This window comes from Colias eurytheme, chromosome 3 (genome assembly GCF_061535395.1).
Source record: "Colias eurytheme isolate Ceu_HAF_F1 chromosome 3, ilColEury1 Martin Lab GWU primary, whole genome shotgun sequence".
Taxonomy (NCBI): Eukaryota; Metazoa; Arthropoda; class Insecta; order Lepidoptera; family Pieridae; genus Colias; species Colias eurytheme.
Window position 1 is genome coordinate 5,377,559 of NC_142982.1, and position 20,077 is coordinate 5,397,635.

The window sequence follows — 20,077 nt, forward strand, 5'->3', positions numbered from 1 at the left end:
TACAATCGATTGTCGGCGACAAACCCGGATACCGCCGCGCTAGCGATAGCCATCGCATTATCAGTAAATAATCAGAGAGATCTGCGCAAAGGCTTTGTTATAATATTAAAGGGACTATTCTCAAGTGTGTGTGCATAATAGTGTTCGAAAGTTGTTTGGGAAATGTGTTAATGGTGTTAGTTAGTCAAATAAAATTGTACATACTACATAGATATTGAAAATATTTTAAGATAAATACCTACATGATAAGTAATTTAAAAACAATGACGAATAGAAATTTAGTACCGTTATGAAAATAAATAGACCTACATATGAAGAGAGAATAGCAATTTGAGATAGCAGATTTCACTCGTTTCCAAATATTTATTTTATCCTATGTAAACCAAAATTCTCTATGATTTTGGTTTTGATACAATTGTATAAAATTGTACACTGTTTTTATTACCGATATAAAAATTATGTTCATTTTGATTAAAACTTCGTATTAATTAATACCGACGACTGTTTTATTTGAAATCATTTTGCTGATATTATGCATATGTCATTATCTACCTACGTATACATTTGAGTAGGTACATTTTTATTTAATTAAATGCTTAAAGAACGACACTTTCCAAGTTTAGGCATGCACCTTGAAATTAATAAGGAGTGAAAATTTCTTGTGTCGCACATCATTCGGCAAATTTATTTTTTTACGCTTATCACACGAACGACGCAAATTATAAATCTTAACAGCCAATTAAGAAATAATACAACTAAAATTAAACGGCTTCTTCGCTTAAGTGGTGTCGTTCTCAAGTGTTAATTACCCGATTACTCGGTACGTAATGCATCTTTCGATTTCATTTCTTTAAAGCTCGTGAAACGTGAGCTCATTCGCGCGTTTGCCTTGTCGAGTGGCGGCTGCGTCGGAACCCGCAACCCGCGACCGCGACGTACCATTGTCCGAACTTTGAATTATTATCGACATGTTTAACTCGATTAAATTGAAACGATCTTGATAACTCACGGTATCTTTTCAATGAATGTGATTGTATTGTGTTCTAATTGTGCTTTAAAGTTTGTGGCCTTTTACTGTTTGAGTGCGAATTTATTAAGTTTTTAAGGATAAAGTTACATGAACAGGTTTGTTTTATTTTACGCTTCGTAGTATAATTTAGTGATTGAATTACATTTTGAAACTGATATCTTATCAATTTTAAAATATCAGTCACGATAAAATATAAATAAAAATGATTTTTTAGTATCATTATATCGAAGTAATCTGTGAAGATAACCAGAGGAAGAAGTTGAACTTACATGCATAATATTTATAATTAAAAGTTGATCATTCATCGGTTATTATTCTGATATGCAAATTTATAAAGTAACTGCATAGAAAGTCCTCTAGGGTGACATATTAAAATTATTTTGAATTATTGCAATAATAACTACCTATATGATAAACTTAAATCAATTTTTATAGCTTATTAAACACGTTACCTTAGTCATAAAATCCGAGCAACAAACTAAAAAAAAAAACAATAACAGCTGATAATGCTGGTGCATGATAAAAAAAACAAAAGCTTATTTAAAGCCATTAAAAGTTTAAAATTGTAAGTTAAAACATATTTTTTTTTTCATTTAAATACATTTTAAGGTAAATTCAAATTAGAGTTTGTAAAAAACGTGTAACAATAAACTTATGTATGAATTCGAAAATTTGATTCGAAGGTACCTTATTTTTAGAGACTACAAAAAAAGACATTTAAAAACTTTCTCTAATTTGATTTATCAATTAAATTTAAAAGTTTGGTCGGTACCTACCTATTCATTGATTAATGTAAAGATGTTTATGAGTTTTTTTTAATTAAATTCACATCCGACAAAAAATAACATTATTGCTTCCATTATTGACTAATTAAGTCATTGCGTGTTTCAATAATACCAGTGTCAAAGAACACATGGAATACCAATGAGGTCTGAAATCGCCATGCATCGGTAATAAATTGTGGGTGAAGAGCAGCTGTAAAAATGATATCAAATCACTTTTGTAAAGTTAAGTAACGTTTCACACTGCTAACGACAGACGTTCATATTAATCGTGCGTACTTTCTCAGAAGCCCAAATCGTGTGTATATTTTTTCAGAAATGCTTCGTTGTTTGTTTTCGGTATTTTAAAAATAAACCCGTATGAAAAATGGAATATTAACACCAAACAGATGTTTTATATTGTTTGATGTTGCATTTATTTTTTTAGCCGAACTTTTCTAACGTAGATCCCATGTCTCGAAATGCAATCTAAGTTGTTGTACAACCACAATGTTGTAAATACTGAACTAAAAGCTATTTACCTCAGGATACTTTAAGTTACTGTCTCTAGTCTCTACAAGTTTTATTTAGCTTTTAAATTACTCTTTTTTATTATTATATATTCATAAAAGTTTCCAACAATAAAATAACTATCGTCGTCGGATAACTTTTCTACTTAGCGTCGTATTAAAAGAATGTCAATAAGAATTTCTTATTACTTCTAATATAAGCGTTGTTTATAAGCAAAATACGTGCGTGAAATAGTATCAAGCACGTGTAAACGCTCCCACATTGTCTCCACGTCGTAATGTGTAAAAAGTACAGCCGCAGGCGCCAGTCACACTCCGTCGCCTTGAACTGTCGGCTTGAAGGAGCAACAGATTTAATGTCAGGGAGCTTTGCGTACCTACTGTAGACTACAAGCCCACATATGAAAAAAATATGGGTCAAATGAACCACCACGGGACATATCTAGTACGAAAGAAGAGAAAAAAAATAATAAGATTCATCACTATGCCGTCACTTGTAAGCTGTCCAACTGAGTGCAGATGAGAATTGAAAAGTACAGGTAGACTCGGTAAATTTTGGTCATATATTTTTGTACGGCATTCTTAACCATCGATAGATCCATTAAAAATAATAAGAAACCGCTCAGTGCCGTACAAAAATGTTGGTCCACCAAGTCGGAATTTTAATTTCATTTCCGAGAGTTACCGGGGGTAAATTTGGTCATTTGACCATGTACGGCATCTGTGTCATACTATTGCTATACTGCTTTTAATCCATTATTCCGCAACGCCGTACAAAAATCATGGGGACAAGGGGAAAAAATCGAGAGTTGTAATCCCCTCTCTTTCCCCACTCCAGGGGGTCATTTGACACAACACGAAATAAATTTATTTTTAAAGTATTTTATGCATAGATAATATTTTTTCATGTGCCGTACATTTTCGTTGGTTCAAAGGGGAAAAATCTGAAAAAGAAAAAATCCATATAACGAAATGTTTTCTTTATATTTTGATAATAAAATATAAATATACATTAATATTAAGAAGCTCGAGGTGGTTAATCGGAGTCAAGTGGAATGGACTCCGTTAAATTGATGAACTAATAAAAAAGCTATGAACGAAAAGATGTGAATTATATGCAATCAGCCCATGAATACAGGTAAAGTCACAAGCAAATGCTAGTATTATATACATATTCAAAATGTACAAGTAAAGCGCTTTCAAATGATACCAAACACGGCATATTTATCTTAACTTTATTTTTTTACTCTGTATGTTTTGTCCGCTAGAGGGCGCCACATTAGATTTTGTGAAACCCCATATAGCCTTTAGCTAGCTGGTCACTGGTTATCCAGTGAACAATTCAGATGCTTCTAATGATATGTTATTTGTCGAATTCTGATAAGTAGTTTAGAAGTTACGAGGGAATAGATGAACATACATACATGACCTGTCAAAACCATAACCCTCCTTTTGCTTTGCCGTAGTTGGGTAAAAATATGTTAATGCCGTACTGTATCAAATGGCCATAAAGCACCCTTAAAATTGTAGCTTTCGTCGCTTTCATCAGCCTAAAAGATGTGGTCTGCACAAAAATGTACGGCATCGTTTTTTCCTAATTTATCTATGTTAATACTATTTAAAACAACGAATAAAGTGTAGAAAACTATTATATTTCATTAATCTACGATGTTTAAACTTTAACAAAATTTCTGGTTTTGCATTTCTCTATAACTTTTTTTAGAACGGTTTCTTTTGAACGGCAATACTATACAACAATTGAATTTTACAATATCATGTTAAAAAAAAAAGTTCCCGTACAGGGTCAAATGACCTTACAGCTCTTTATATCAAGAATTCGATGAAATTAAGATGATTATTGGTATACATTTAAAAGAACAATTATTTTTTGACGGCATTGCTTTTAATAGTACTTTTGAGTGCTAGATAATGTTTTGGAACCGAAGCCGTACTTAGTCAAATGACCCCCTGGAGTGGGGAAAGAGAGGGGATTGCAACTCTCGATTTTTTCCCCTTGTCCCCATGATTTTTGTACGGCGTTGCGGAATAATGGATTAAAAGCAGTATAGCAATAGTATGACACAGATGCCGTACATGGTCAAATGACCAAATTTACCCCCGGTAACTCTCGGAAATGAAATTAAAATTCCGACTTGGTGGACCAACATTTTTGTACGGCACTGAGCGGTTTCTTATTATTTTTAATGGATCTATCGATGGTTAAGAATGCCGTACAAAAATATATGACCAAAATTTACCGAGTCTACCTGTACTTTTCAATTCTCATCTGCACTCAGTTGGACAGCTTACAAGTGACGGCATAGTGATGAATCTTATTATTTTTTGCTCTTCTTTCGTTCTAGATATGACCCCTGGTGGTTCATTTGACCCATATTTTTTTCATATGCGGGCTTGTAGTCTACTGTACTCGTAAGCCGTATTCATAATCGCCAAAACCAGACCCGAAGTGGGACGCGCTGATTAATACGCTCGTTTTAATTTTTTGTACTAGCTCACTTGACTAGCGTAAACGGGTCAAGCGGGTGGTACTCGTTAATTATGTAAATAACAGAATCTGTCATCGATCATCATGCCATTAATCATCCTTTCGTTTTTTTTTCAGCAATATCAAGTTTGCCGATTAGTTGGCTAATTTAACGGTCTCTATATGTTTAGATCTAGGATAGATAACTCGTCGAATACGATGTGAGATTAGTATGATGTACCCACAGACATATATTTGTCTGTGGATGTACCTCATATATTAAGTATAGTCGAGGCTGTAGTTTTCCTTTTATTTATTGTTGAATATGATATTTGTATTTTATAGCAATTTCATTGTCAATAATAATGTTTTTGCTCATCGCAATTAGAGGTCGGCCTACGGACGATTCTGGGAATTGGAGGGTAACTAGTAATGCATGTACGAATAACTAAATTATCAATTGTGTTCTTAGAAGCTATAGGTACTATTTATAGTTGTTGTTACTCATTGTTGAAATTATTTAAATGTTTTGCGTAGGAATAATATAATCAATAATGTCAATCATTATTTTATTTCAATTAGTTACGCATAATACCATGTACCTACGTTATAATTTAATAAATTATGAACAATAATACGATCATGCCTAGTTTAAAATATATAAATTATGTAGGACTTTGTTTTGTAATATAGAATTTGTATACATTTAATGGACTGCTAAATTTCAATGAAAACATAAAAATTCAGCGATCGTATATCCAATTTTCAATTAAAGACCAAACTCAATTGCGTATCAAGTCCACACCTGCAAGGGGCTTGATACTGCACTTTTATTGTTGCTATAATTTTGGTTCAATATTTATCTTATCTAGGTTGATAAATTACTATAAATATTTCCGTTTGTTTGCCAATTATTGCCGATAGTAAATTAAGGTTATCTTTTAGGTCGGGAGAAAACGCGAAATTTGAAACTGATATAGGTATTATACTTTGTGATCCAACTAAAGAATGGTAAGGTCAATGGCCTTATTGTGTCAATTACGTACACATTCAAATATGTAATATCATTTGAAAACTTTTTGAAAAATAACTAAGTACCTACTGTGGTACCTACTATTTATATAATTTACATTAAATTTGGACTGACTCTTACATCAACTTTCTATACAAAGAACAGTTATTTCTAAATTTTGATTATAAATTCGTCTCTGAATTAAAACTTATGACGAATCGATTAGTTGTATCGTATAGTAGGTATGTACCATGTATGTACTATATGTATCTTAATGTTATACTTTGTATATCTGGATTTTTTACGATAATCGTATTGACCAAATTTCGTTGCAATTTTTTTGCGATACTATGATAAAAATATGGGCTTGCAAAATAAGATTAAAGCAGTGATATCTCTATATCGATTTGATAGCATTTAGCCGACATTAATTATCTAATCTATCTAGAAATGGGCCAAGTATATGAAATGATGAGTCCATTTGCTAAAATGGTGATATCACGGGGCGTTGGTAGCACGTCTTCGCAATTGTCACGTCCTCTCAGAAATATAACACGCCTACAGTTATAATCATAGTTATTTCACAATGCAACTTTAATTTACAACATCTTTATTGCCCTCAATGAAATATATCAATTTTATAATATGTTCCGCATATTTTGAGAAAGTTAGGTACACATAAAAAATTACAATCGTCTATAATAGACAAAATGATACAAAACCTGTCTTCCTGGTTAAATCTGCTTCATAATAGGTGTATTAATAGTTTATAGGGCATTATTTTTTGGATACAAATATAATATAATTGAAGAATAATAGTAGCTTAATGTAATCCTAATTAATTATAATATAAAAAATGACGCACTTGTAAGCAATCATTGAAAAACGATCGATCCGTACCAATTTCGCCCAGCGAAGTTTTTAACTAAAACCGGACTCAAGGAAGAAAACTTATATCAAAGTCAGTTCATTTAGGAAGTGTTTAGGGGCAATTTACCACGGGTTTTTAATGTAATATTAATGTACCTATTTAGGAATTATTCATAGACCTTGTATACTGTATCGAGTATCAACACAAATTGCCGGTATTCTAAACGAGCTTGATTCTTCTATGATTGGTTGTCCTCAATTTCGTACTTAGTTATTTTATTTTTATTTTATTTATTTATTTTGGTCTACCAACGTTTGTTTACATTACATATAAAATATCAAAATTCACATACACAATTATAAGATCAATGTAAAAAAACACTTATAGGTAAACACAGCATGCGAAAAATAAGTTTTAAAGTATACAATTACACAAAACAATTAGTGAAGTACAAAATAAAAAAAAATAAAACCAATGATTATATATTATGTACCTACTTAATCTATCATATTCCTTAAAAAGTGAATTAAAAGTTTTGCGGAGCTTGTTGGGGGAATCTATGAATATATCAAACAACTGACTGTAGTCGTTTACAGTTTTACAAATTCTCGGATATACTGTATCGAGTATCAACACAAATTGCCGGTATTCTAAACGAGCTTGATTCTTCTATGATTGGTTGTCCTCAATTTCGTACTTAGTTATGGTCATATTATATATCATTCTTCAATTATATTAGAGAAATAATATGTAAATACATAGGTAGTAATAAACATGTTCTTCAATTCCTTGTATGCTCACAATACAGGTTAAAATGTTTTATTTTTAGAGCCTTTTACTTCCTATCTTAACACCGACAGAATCGATAATCTGTTGGCTAGGAATTTAGAGACAGATTTCGAGTTGAAAAAAAAAACATTATCTGCTCTGTTTAAGCTTTTGCAGTTGATAATCGTCAACAATTATTGAGATTTTTTAATATTTCGCTCCTACCATTGTGTTCGTTTTTGCATAATAGTTTCAACAGAGCGAAATCGTAACAGATATTTAGTTTTTACACTGCCCACCTTTTAGTAGGAGCAAAAATGTGACTGTTCTAGATAGTGTATAAAAAAGCAACAATGCAGCACGTTTCATAATGGCTTGCATCGCTTGCAGCGTCGGGACGTGGAAAACGCTGCACAAAATGGTCCATTAAAGAATACTAGTTGCTCGATTTTTGTCATCCATTATGGTCATAGAGATTGCTTACGAATTTGACTACAATGTTGTTTAACAAATTAAAAAGTTACTATTGTAATACCACGTAACACTGAACAATATTATTATAACTATTTAGTCAGATTAGAAGTCATCATTGTAGAGAAAATAGAAGTGATTAACTTTCAAATATACCTACGTTAATTTTTAATAACTGAAAAGATGTAGATAAAATGTAATTATTAGGTATTAAATAAAGTCGATAATCGCCTGTGAAATGTTAAAATCGGTAATCGGTAATCGGTATCAGTTCACTTAAAAATATTAGAAAATCCTTTGTAAAACTAATAAACGACAATCGGATGTCCAGCTCTCTAACTACATGGATACGTGATAGGCTGATAGCAGTTACAGCGCTGCAAACATAGCGGTGAAACCAGGTGAAATTACACTGACACCAATCAACATTGTTTTTGATCCCTGCGGCTACAATTTAGACTTTATATATATTGTTTTACTGAAATGCTATTTCAAAACATAAATTATTGATAATCGATTGAAAATTAATACGATTTTTAGGCAAGTCTAATTTCTACTGTTATAACCAAAGTTATCTACTCTAAACCAATGATATCATATACAACTAGATAATACTTTTCTGAAACAATTTACAAAGTTCTGTTATCCCTTCATTATTTTAAATTTGTAGAGAAAACTATCGTTACACAATTACAAGCGTTACATCTTATTTGAAAAACTAAATTTATTATCAACATTGTATTATGTTTTTATTTCTCAAGCCACTTCAAATAAAGACATAATATGTACATTGTTTATTTCCCGTAACACAAAACATTCAGTCACTTCAGTGTTAGTTCGGGCCATCGAAATCGCTTCACGGCCGAAACATTAGGAGTCTAATTTGTTACGTACTTACGACAGATTTATAACCCTAAAGGTATTAAGCGCAGTTTATGCTACAGCAATGCAGTTTAATCTGTCACAATTAGTAACCACCTAGAATGTTAATAACATTAATGCTAATTGGTCGGTACGAAACATCATGAGCTTATATAAATTTTACGTGAATAATTTAATACGATTTCGACATACGTTATGCTCATTGAATACAAAAAATACATACGAAAAAGTAATTGTAGAATATTTACCGCTATGTAGGTAGCTGTTGTAGGAAATTCTCCTTTATGCGATAAAATTAAAGAACCTGAATTAATACCGGGAAAAGGTACCTACTCACTAAATTTGATTTCAATTAATCATCGCGACAAAAACCTCGTTCATGTGTAATCAATCAATGAAGAGGTTTCCGAGTGAAACTGAATACGAAAGCTGCATTACGTTAATGAAACATATTTTCACTAATTTATACTACTTGAGGATGATATTAACTTAAATTATTGACGGCTTTCAGCTATATCTAGAATTATAATGTACTATTAGTAATTAGAAATTAAGTCAATTTCACAACTAGAATGCATTAACAGCTTGTTATACATTGTACGTTTGTAAATTAATACATTTGAACGGTTACCAATAAACATACTCGTACACTTGACACTGTCACTCAGTCACTTCATGGGCGGGCGTCAACTCATATAGGTAATTAAACTATGATTTAAGTGCATTTTAAAAATTGTTTTGAAACAATGTTGTTCGTATTATATTGAACAATAAAAACCGTAGACATAATAATGCTTTGAAAGTGTTTAAACATTAAATTGGGTTATTTTATCGCAGGTAGGTAGCTTCCATATTGTAGTTAGTGTCTTAAGTGGAGTTTTGGAAAGTTGTTAATGAGTCTTAACGGCAATGAATGGGTTGTAAGTTGAGCTGTTACCGGCCTAAGTGATGGTGTTACTGGGTTATGGCTATGGGTGTTTCGTTATTTATGAAGGTGTAACTTGTAATTAGTAGAGATTAGACTACGTGTAGCTATACAAGGGGCAATCTTTGGTCCTAGAAGAAATACTTTGGAATATAGATATGTGCACTCCTGTGGAATATATGAAAGATAAAAAGCTACCCATAAAGTATATTTACTACAGACGTAATAGGCGCAAATTTTAGTAATTTGTGCAAATAATAGACCTTTTATCTAAATTCTACAGGAGGTAGACTTAAGCTTAACGCTACGGTGTGGTTTCGGTCATTTGGGCAATAGGTGCAACTCACTAGGCTCCACAGTGGCACGGTAACCACACCAATGGATACATACAAAGTAAATTGATCTGACTCAGAACCTAACTGGTAACTACACAGTACACGTGCTTTCTCGCTTTCGAAATTAAAGCGTTCATTGTTTTATTAAAATTCAATTTAATTCCAATCACCGGTATCAGCATGTTTACCATCTAGACCTTTAGCGAACCTATAATTTACTAAGAAATATATTCCTTCGTGTACCGTTTCTGTGACCATCTCGAATCGTTTCAAGGTGTACAATAAAGCTAAGGTAATAACGGGTTATTATGTCCGACACCGTGTGTGGATCGCGTGACCGCCCATGACAATATGTACATTGTTCTGTTAAATTGATATCTGCTTTTCACTACACCCCATAGAAAGGGGGACTTATCTTGATTTATTATTGCGTTAATATGAAAGAAAATGTTTAGCTGCGTCGCCGGAGACGGCCGTAAATCAAGACCTCTGCCTAAATACGTAACTTGTAATAGTATTTACTATTTAGGAATTTACAAGCCATTCTTAAATTGTATCTGTTGTAGTATTTACTAAATGTGTATTGTGTAATGTTGTTAAGAAATTGTATAAATTATTATAGCAGGACGTGTGTTTTTAAAAAACTTTTATATGTTTATTCGATACTTACCTTGAATGTAAGGCTATCAATGTTGAAATTATTGTTATTAATATTATATTTCAGCTGATAGCTCCGTACCTATTGCAAGTTTGCTAGGTATAAAGATTAATATTAGCAATTACCTTGTACAATAGCACCTACGTTTGATAAGATACCATAATTGAAATTTTATAATTATATTGTAAAACTTCAATAAATCTGTTGAAATAAAATTTATATAATACTATTGCACATGAATACTGTAGCTAAATTATATTGTTAAACACTAGTCTGTGGTCTATTCCAATACAAAGTCACGTCACCTGTCTTATACTAACTTGAATGGCAAAACAGAACGAGCGTGTGACCTAAAAATTGCAGTTGTTAAATACAAAATAGACCCTTAGTTGCCTCGACACACATGCACCGGTGCACCGTGACCTAAGCCTGAATAACGGGATGCACTTGACTTTCAGCGTATACTTTGTAAAATTTATTCGTCGTCAACTAGAAGGCTCCACTTTCGACAACGCGTCAAGGTCTTCGAATGATTTAATAAATGTGAAAATAAAATCGAACGCCGAATACAACGTACTATCAACTATGCAGCTTCTGCGAATATTATAAGATTATACTATACTACTATTAGGTACCTACATAACAAGCGTAATATTATGCATGTGTGATTTGGTAATGTTGTGTTTTCCTACGTAATTGTATCTACAGTAAAAGACACGATGTGTAAATATTATTATTTTTTTTTAATTTATCATTTCAATAATTGATACAATATCATAATTCCTGCACGGTTAAATTTTAATATTTTAATATTTTCCTTATTTATGCCTAAGTCAGTGGATTTACAAAAGGCTTCTTATAAAACTCGTACACTTAGTATTAACTCGATAAAGGCTCATAGCTCCTGATTTTCGAATCAACCATACACGTGCTTGTACCTCGATGCAATGGATTTAAAATATTTCTTCACATATTTACAACAATACGACTTGATTGGCCCCTTTGTGGTAGCTTTTATTTATTTTTGATAAATGTTACGGGTTGATACTTTGAATTACTCGTATATTATAACTTGATTTGGTTGAATATATTATTTTTTCTCAGTAATAAAATAGGAAATTAATAAGTTGAATAATATTAATAAGGCTATGCTAAAATTTGAATTGTAGATACACTAATATTATTCTTAGTCTTATTTTTTTACGTGTGTGCATTAAATTAATAGCGAAAGAAGGAAAAATAAAAGCTTAAACACGCAGCAATAATATTAATTGTCGAGTGCCAAACTTTAATTGATAATTGCGACAATGACATTGAAAAATCATAACAAATTAAGAAGTTGTGTGTCTGCAATTCGTTTAATTGAAAGGAAGGCCGATAACATACCTTTGTAATTTACAGAGCCGAATACAGTAAGTACACAGTATAAATTTTATATTTCAATATAAATGTTTCTATTACATAATAACATCTTCATTTGCCAATGACATGCTGATAAAGTAGGTACTTTACATTATGTTTACATAGTGACTTCATTTCTTGTAAATAAATGAAATAATCTTTTATAATAATGTTAACCTCATTGAATTAAGACATTCGTGGAATTGCAGTTGCATTTAGTTTTACTGATATAATTAAACGCGTCATTTGTATTGTTCTAATAACTATAAATAAACAAAATGTATGGATGTAAATGGAATAACAAGTTCAATTTCTGTAACAGCAATTTAAATAAGTTTTGAATTGTGAAATCAATAATTTTTTAAAGAAGACTAATTAATATGTTTATGTGGCTTCGCGTCGTCTAAAAACTTATCAAATTAAATATTTATAAAATCCTTCCTCTTGACCTACTAAATTAAAAAAAAAACTGCATGCAAATCCGTTGCGTAATTTTATAGATCTAAGCATACATAGAGACACACAGTCAGCGGGAAGCGACTTTGTTATATATATTACTATCTTAGTGATTCTACAACGTATGGTCTGGTGTTGAATTATCAAAATGCATTGGTTCTTGCACCGGTGACCTATGAGATGTAGACAGGCCTTTTATGGGCCGACGCCAGCCCTTGCTGTTTCGTAAGATTCGATGCGTGCTGCGTGCAATTGTTGTATCGCCTTCCAAATAAGCGTTATTACTTATTATATGAACTATATATTGCAATGATATCAGTAATTAATTATGAATACGGCATCCTTTGATGATAAAAATATCTGTTTAATATTTTTATTACTTTAGTATAACTTACAGCGTTGGCTCATACCTACTGGTAAAGTTAAAATGTAAGTTATTTCATTGGAAACCATCCAGCTTGTACATAGCCAAAGGAAATAAATAAATCTCTGTTTTATCAGGATTGATTTTGTATTGCTTGAAAAATAACGTGCTGAAGTTAATATAAGAATGAACCTACCATTATTTGGAATTCGAAATGTAAAAATATATTAATTTGATAATAACAACGATAGCTGTTAAAAATATAATGTGATAAGCCCTGATTGCGGACGCAAGTCTTGCGCGGGCACATTACAAAATAGTTTGGAAAATCCAAAAGTGCACGCCTCATAATTTTTTTTAATAATTATTTATTAATTATTATTTTTGTTTATTTAATAACAATTAAACCACATCGAATCAGACCCTGAAAAATGAAAGGGTTCTATTCCTGAGCATACTCAAGCGTAAGAGAAAAAAAAAGACTCGATTAGTAAAGTATTTCGGTCGCTATCGTGTTAACAAGAAAATCCTCCGCACATACAGACAAGGACGTCCAAGACAGAACTTTTTTAAACTGTTTTTTAACTAGTTTAAATAACAAAAATGACATTAAAAATATATCATGAATGTTAAAAATAGTGTTTTTTCTTAATATGTGTGTGTATGTATTATCTTACAAGTGCAATGTATGATACATAAAGACATTTTAAGTTTGAAAAATCAGATGTTTTGCGCGAAGTGACAGTAGTACCACAGGCAGTACCCACCTCAACGCTTCGCTTATGAGGCGTGCAATATGCGAACGCGCGTAAAATTTTGATGATAGGAATTCCTTATTCGTAATTCGCGATGCGTTGCCACTTGCCATGCACTATTCCTTTTTGCAAATAACTTTCCATTTTAACTAAATATAATTTGTTAGTAGGTAGGTATATGTTATGTAAATAACTATAGGTACACTTTGGAGTTGGTCATAAATTTTTTCTTGTTTAGGCCAGGTAAATTATTTACGCATTAGTAGGTACTATCATTGAACCGTTTCATTACAATTTCAAGTATAGCGATAAGATAATTAAATATGTGTTTTTAGTTGTATGTGAATTGGTATTATATCGATGATGATTACTTAATTAAATAATAAATTATTCTAAATTTTCGCAATTGCGATAATTTTACATCTCAGGAAATTAATGTAAAAAATTTCTAGCTGCACAGATAATAATAATTTATCGTCAACATCAATTTTAATAATAGGGACTGTTTTTAACTATCGGTTTTCTTGTAACTATTTTAATTTTAACTAATTATTTAATTTTTCTTTACAGTTGGAGAACGTGCAGTGCTGCTTAGATTTTCTTCACGCACAAAAAGTTCAGGGGTTGGAACAAGTTACCGCTGTCGACATCCGTGATGCTAAGCTCAAAGCAGTTCTTGCGTTATTTTTTGCATTGAGTAGACACAAACAAGCATCAAAACAAAGAATAACGCCACCTACCGGCTACACTGGAAATGCCGCTAAGAGCTCAAATGAAGATGTTGCAATAAGTTCCGTCCAACGAATAACAGGTGGCAGCAGTGGAGATGATATATTAACAGCTTGTGGAAATAACATCGATATGACTACCTTAGCTGCTAATAGGTGAGTTTATTATTAACACAATATACACATTTTAATTAAATAATAGAAATTATTGTTTATTTTTTCCGTAAAACTCACGATGAACATCGCCATCTATTGGAAACTTTAAGTACTAATACAAAGTTTTACTACCATCTAGTAGATGTCACTGTTTTAGTACTGCCCTTTCCCACAAGATGTCGCATTTATCAAATGAAGCGTTCAAAAAAATTATTGCATTGATTTTGTTATTCACATTTAGAGATTTGTTTATGCATCATAGAAAGTTTAGAACAATAGGTGTTATAATATATTAAAAAATAAAAATTTAAATTAAGTACATTAGTCATTATTTAACCCAAAATAATTTTGAACAGTTTTTTAACACCTGTAACACAATTTAACAAAATTAGAATTTTAATTATTGTATTATTGCAGAATTATAGTTACGAATACAAGTTTTTTTTAAAGTGAAACTTTTATTACATCGTCTCAAACTTTTTGGTTTGTGTAGCGCATGTCGCGTGTATCGCGGCTGCCGAGTAGGTATACCTACTCGGCAGCCGACCGTCACGCGACATGCGCTACACAAAGCAGTGTTCGGAACCGTTCGAACAGTTTCACTTTTACCGTGGTTTCATAAAACCACACAACATTTTTTTATATATTCTATAAGTGTTAAATTGATTCCTATAATACTATTCCATCGTATAAAAAAAAAAACATGTATAACTTGTGATACATATTATATGTATTTTGATTTTGATCGTTTATAGTTTATACTATTATTAGCTTTAGCGCCCTCTGTTGGCCAGGTGCCAAGATAAAATTATACAAGTTTCGTCAAAGTTTACTCACCGGTTTCTTCGAAGCTGTATTTGTTTTTTATGCTTATTTCAGCAATGAGTGAGAAAGATTGATTCAGATTTCATAACTTGATAATAAAATGAAAAAACCAACACATTCATCGTATGAATTGATTTCTTGTATCTCGTTGATTAAGTACATATTATTAATGAATATAAGAGTAATAAAATATAATAATATGGTGTTTCAAGTAATTTTCAGCCCCATACTCTCACGTCAGTTTTATCCTTTGCTAGATAAAAAAAGTCAGTTCGGTGGTAAAGCACTGAATAAAAATAGGCTAAAGTGCGTATCTACTTCACTGGAGTGACTGGAGGGCTTCGCGGTACCTCAGCTATCTCTCATGACACCCCTTGACTCCGGTCAACGCTTCTGTGATTAGACAGACAATACAAGGATGTCACGTGACGTCGTGACAGTAGTCTCTGAGCACGACAAAAGACTAACAAGCTATTGTTTATCCGCTCCGCTTGAAAGAATAGTAAACCTTATGTCGGTTCAATATTTTAACTGTCTGTCGTGATTGTTTACGTACCCATTACCAAATATTCCAAGACGTGATATTCTTTATGCCTATTATGGGGCATACAATCGTGTCATTATTCATTAATGATATTCCTAAACACATTTCCTCAGACACTTTGAAACAATCTTGTAACGTTTCCTACAATAGGCATTTATTTTATATGCCATTGCGAAAAGAAAACAATAAAAATATATCATTAATCTGTCACATGAACGGAATTTGTAAAATCCAGACTTTAATTTCATAAAACAAACATATTCAAGGTTCATATCGGAGCAAACATTACAATAGCACAGAACATGAACTTACTATACGAAAAGTGAGAGGGGTTTGCATTATTATAATCAGATCCTGTTTTGGCTTAGAATATCTTAAGGTTTTCTTTTGGGTGAACAACCGGCGAGCTTTTATACAATGGGACGACTTTCCATACAGGGCCAAACTGCGCGACACGTCGACCGAGACTTGATCTTGATCGCCGTACATGTGGACTTGATACATGCCGCCGTTTTAATGAAATATAATCGGTTTGATAGCATTTAAAGTGTAATTGCGAGACATGTATGGATCAAATATTTCGTGGGAAAAGTATGAATTTGGAATAGTCCGGGATACATCGCCCATTTTTGCAAGTGATTACTATCAAGCTAATTTTTCGGGAGTAGCTTTACTTTGATGAGATGCCCAATAATTTCATGTACGAAACTCTCGATTGTGGTAGCTTACAGAGGTAACAAGGATAGAAATTTTTGATTTGACGGTTCTCAAATATTTATTACGCAATTTGTAGGACAATGTGTCTGTTGAATTATATAAGTATTAAATAAGTGAAAATAAAAAAATCAGCTGGTTAGTAATCATTTATGATGACTTCGTTATCGATACACATTGGAAAGGGGGACTCTTTGATCAAACCATAGATTTTGTAGGACAAATATTTTTTCGAATAAGTTAGATAATTATCTTGAGATTGAACAAAAAAAAAACATTCAGTTGGTAATTAATATTTGAGAACCATCAAATCAAAATATTTTATCCTTGTTTCCTCTGGTAGCTACCACAATCGAGAGTTTTGTACATGAAATTATTGGGCATCTCATCAAAATAAAGCTACTCACGAAAAATTAGCTTGATAGTAATCACTTGCAAAAATGGGCGATGTATCCCGGACTAGAAGCTTTATCTATGTGACATGACTACGATAGTTGTGCTTAATATGTGGGTGAATTTTACGGGTGTTTTATTTTGGGCTAATCACATACACGCAATTATATTGACAATTAAAGTATCTAATTGTCATATTTGAAGGAAGTACGAAGCTTTGAATAAAAATGTTTTAAAATCAAATAGAGAACCATTCAATCATTACCTATATTTTTTAACTTCCTTTTTCAATACGATTTAAATCCAAACTTTTACAACTTTCAAAGATTCAGAAAGGTTCATTGCCTGCTGATTTTTAAAATGAAATAAAACGTTCGTTATCGCATGTTTATTGAGGTATTTTATATCTGGAGAAAACATAAAAAACCAAAGGCCGAAACGCTAACGGTAAAATTGGCAGTGGGTCGAGTGGATCCTCCCTCACAATATTTATAACGTGTTTCCTTTCCGAATGGTGATAAGCCGAGATAAGTTTCATATTACTTGGGGCGATGTTTCTCATTTAGCCAATTATTGTAAAGTAGGGTCGTAACACATGACGATGTGTTAATTTTTGAGCTTTAGTATTTTTCGCCTTCTGTTTGAGGAACCTAACCTTTATAAATGCATATAAAAGTAACGGTAAACATACATTTTTGTACAAGGAAAGATTGCAAATGAGATGTGGATTGAATTTTGTTTAGCATATAATTTTGTATCTCTTTTATATAAAGTCTCTAACTAAAATTATTTTTTATAGCATAAATAACTTGAAACATCACAATTTGAAAACACCAAGAAAACACGAATTCAATTGCCTTGTACAGTGTATCGGTCAATTAGGGAAAGCTGGCATGTTCACAGTACTCACACTTATGCAATTTCACTTACAGTATGTTCAAAAATAAATGCGACTCTAGTTTCATTTTAGACTTGAATTGTAAAATGGGTGCGTTGTAGATAAATATATGCAAATATAATTACTTATGAAAGCTCTCATAATTTACCTGTAAAATTATAATTTAAAAGTAAATCAATTGATGAAGTTAATTATTTATTCTAATAATAATCAATTGGATAAAAGTATTAATAATCATTCAATTATCAAATAATAATTAAATTCCTGACTTTGGTCGAGTAAAGATATCTAAGAAATATTATATTTGTAGTAAGTACGTAATACCTACAAATACGCGCTAACAAATATGTGTTACATGTTTATTGTATAATTTTCACATTATTGGTTTTAAACTCAAACTCAAACATTTATACAATTAGACTTCTTCTAGAAGCACTTTTGAATCGTCATAACAGTTTAACAGTTTTAACATTTACCACCAATTCAGAAAGCAGTATCTATAGAGAAGAAGAAGAATCTATTTAATCATAATCGTAATCTTCTACTTCACTGTAACTTTCATCGCTCGAAGAACTCGATGTTTCGGTGTCGGAATTTCTTAATGTTATTATAAATGAGTCAGTGTAATTATCTACTTTTGGTTCTAATTGAATATATTTTTCCTCATGTTCTCGCGTCTTTCTCCAAACGTCACTAAACATATCCAGACTAATAGCATTTGCTTCCTTTCTAAATAATTCTTCCACAGTTTTCAAGTTAAAGTTCACATTTTGTGATGCTACTTTCCCTTTAATTATGCCCCATAGTAACTCTATTGGGTTGAGTTCTGGATGGTATGGTGGAAGGCGCAATACACTATGTCCATGATCTTTGAGGATTGCATCAAGTAGGTAAAAATTGTGTATAGTTTGGCTTATTTTTTTAATAATGTGATAACTCTGATTATTAATTAGTAATTTGATTTTTGAAAAAAAAAATGCCGATTTTAGTCAAAATGTATATTTTTTTAACAAGATCCTTAACATCCAAATTTCCACCTTGGTGAGAAAAATTGACATTTCTAATGAAAATGAACAAAAAATTAAATGATTTTATTAAATACTGTAAAATCCATACTAATATTATAAATGCGAAAGTAACTCTGTCTGTCTGTCTGTCTGTTACTCAATCACGCCTGAACTACTGAACCAATTTGCATGAAATTTGGTATAGAGATATTTTGATACCCGAGAAAGGACATAGGCTACTTTTTACCCCGGGAAATAGGATAGGTTTTATCCCGGAAATCCTACGGGAACGGGAACTATGCGGGTTTTTCTTTGACTGCGCGGGCGAAGCTGCGGGTGGAATGCTAGTAGTCTATAATTCTTCCATTTACTGTATCACAAAATTCTTCATAGATTTTTAGATATTCGTACTACACCAATTACATCACCCTGTATTTATAAACAATTGCAAAATATGACACATACATAGGCCGGGAGATACTGACACAAAATTTCGGGTCATTTGTAACAGAATGGCGGTTCTACAGAGGTCTTAGTACGCAATGACAAAAAGAAAAATGATGGTCAGAACGCTGGTACCGGCGGACTATTGTACGGCAGATTTTCCGCGGTATGGCGACCATTTGGAATCGTCCGAAAAGTATGGCATGGCGATTTTAGTAAATGGCTGCACGACGATGGTTACCTGTGCAAAAGTGAGCCCGGTACAAATGGTTGAATTGTTTCTTTTTAAATCAACGCATTCACGTCGGTATGGCGGACTGTAAGTCACATCGTAACTGTATGGCATGACACTACCGCCTACATCTTTTTTAAGGGCTATCGGTAAATTCTAAAATTTTTGTGTTACAAATCGTTACCAGCGTTCTGACCATCATTTTTCTTTTTGTCATTGCGTACTAAGACCCCTCTAGACCGCCATCCTGTTACAAATGACCCGAAATTTTGTGTCAGTATCTCCCGGCCTAACATGTGCAATGTGTAAATGTGTTGACGTTCCAGCTCTTCTTAATATACCTGTACTCCAGTGGATTTGGCGATAGCTTTTGTTTGAACACGGTCAACAGACGGCTCTTGTCACGAACGTTGTTTACGTTCCAACCGCTCC

The 20,077-nt window shown here is 32.2% G+C and overlaps 1 protein-coding gene across 2 annotated transcripts in view; it reads left to right on the forward strand.

Annotated features, from left to right (window-relative positions):
* Positions 1-14,276: 14,276 nt before the first annotated feature.
* Positions 14,277-20,077, forward strand: part of LOC149909569 (protein neuron navigator-like) — a 76,515-nt gene continuing 70,714 nt past the window's right edge. For both annotated transcript variants that reach the window (XM_090119607.1, XM_090119608.1), the window contains exon 1: positions 14,277-14,588. In XM_090119607.1, coding sequence (XP_089975733.1) covers positions 14,566-14,588 — 23 coding nt within the window. In that variant the 5' untranslated portion in view covers positions 14,277-14,565. The remainder of the gene's footprint in view (positions 14,589-20,077) is intronic.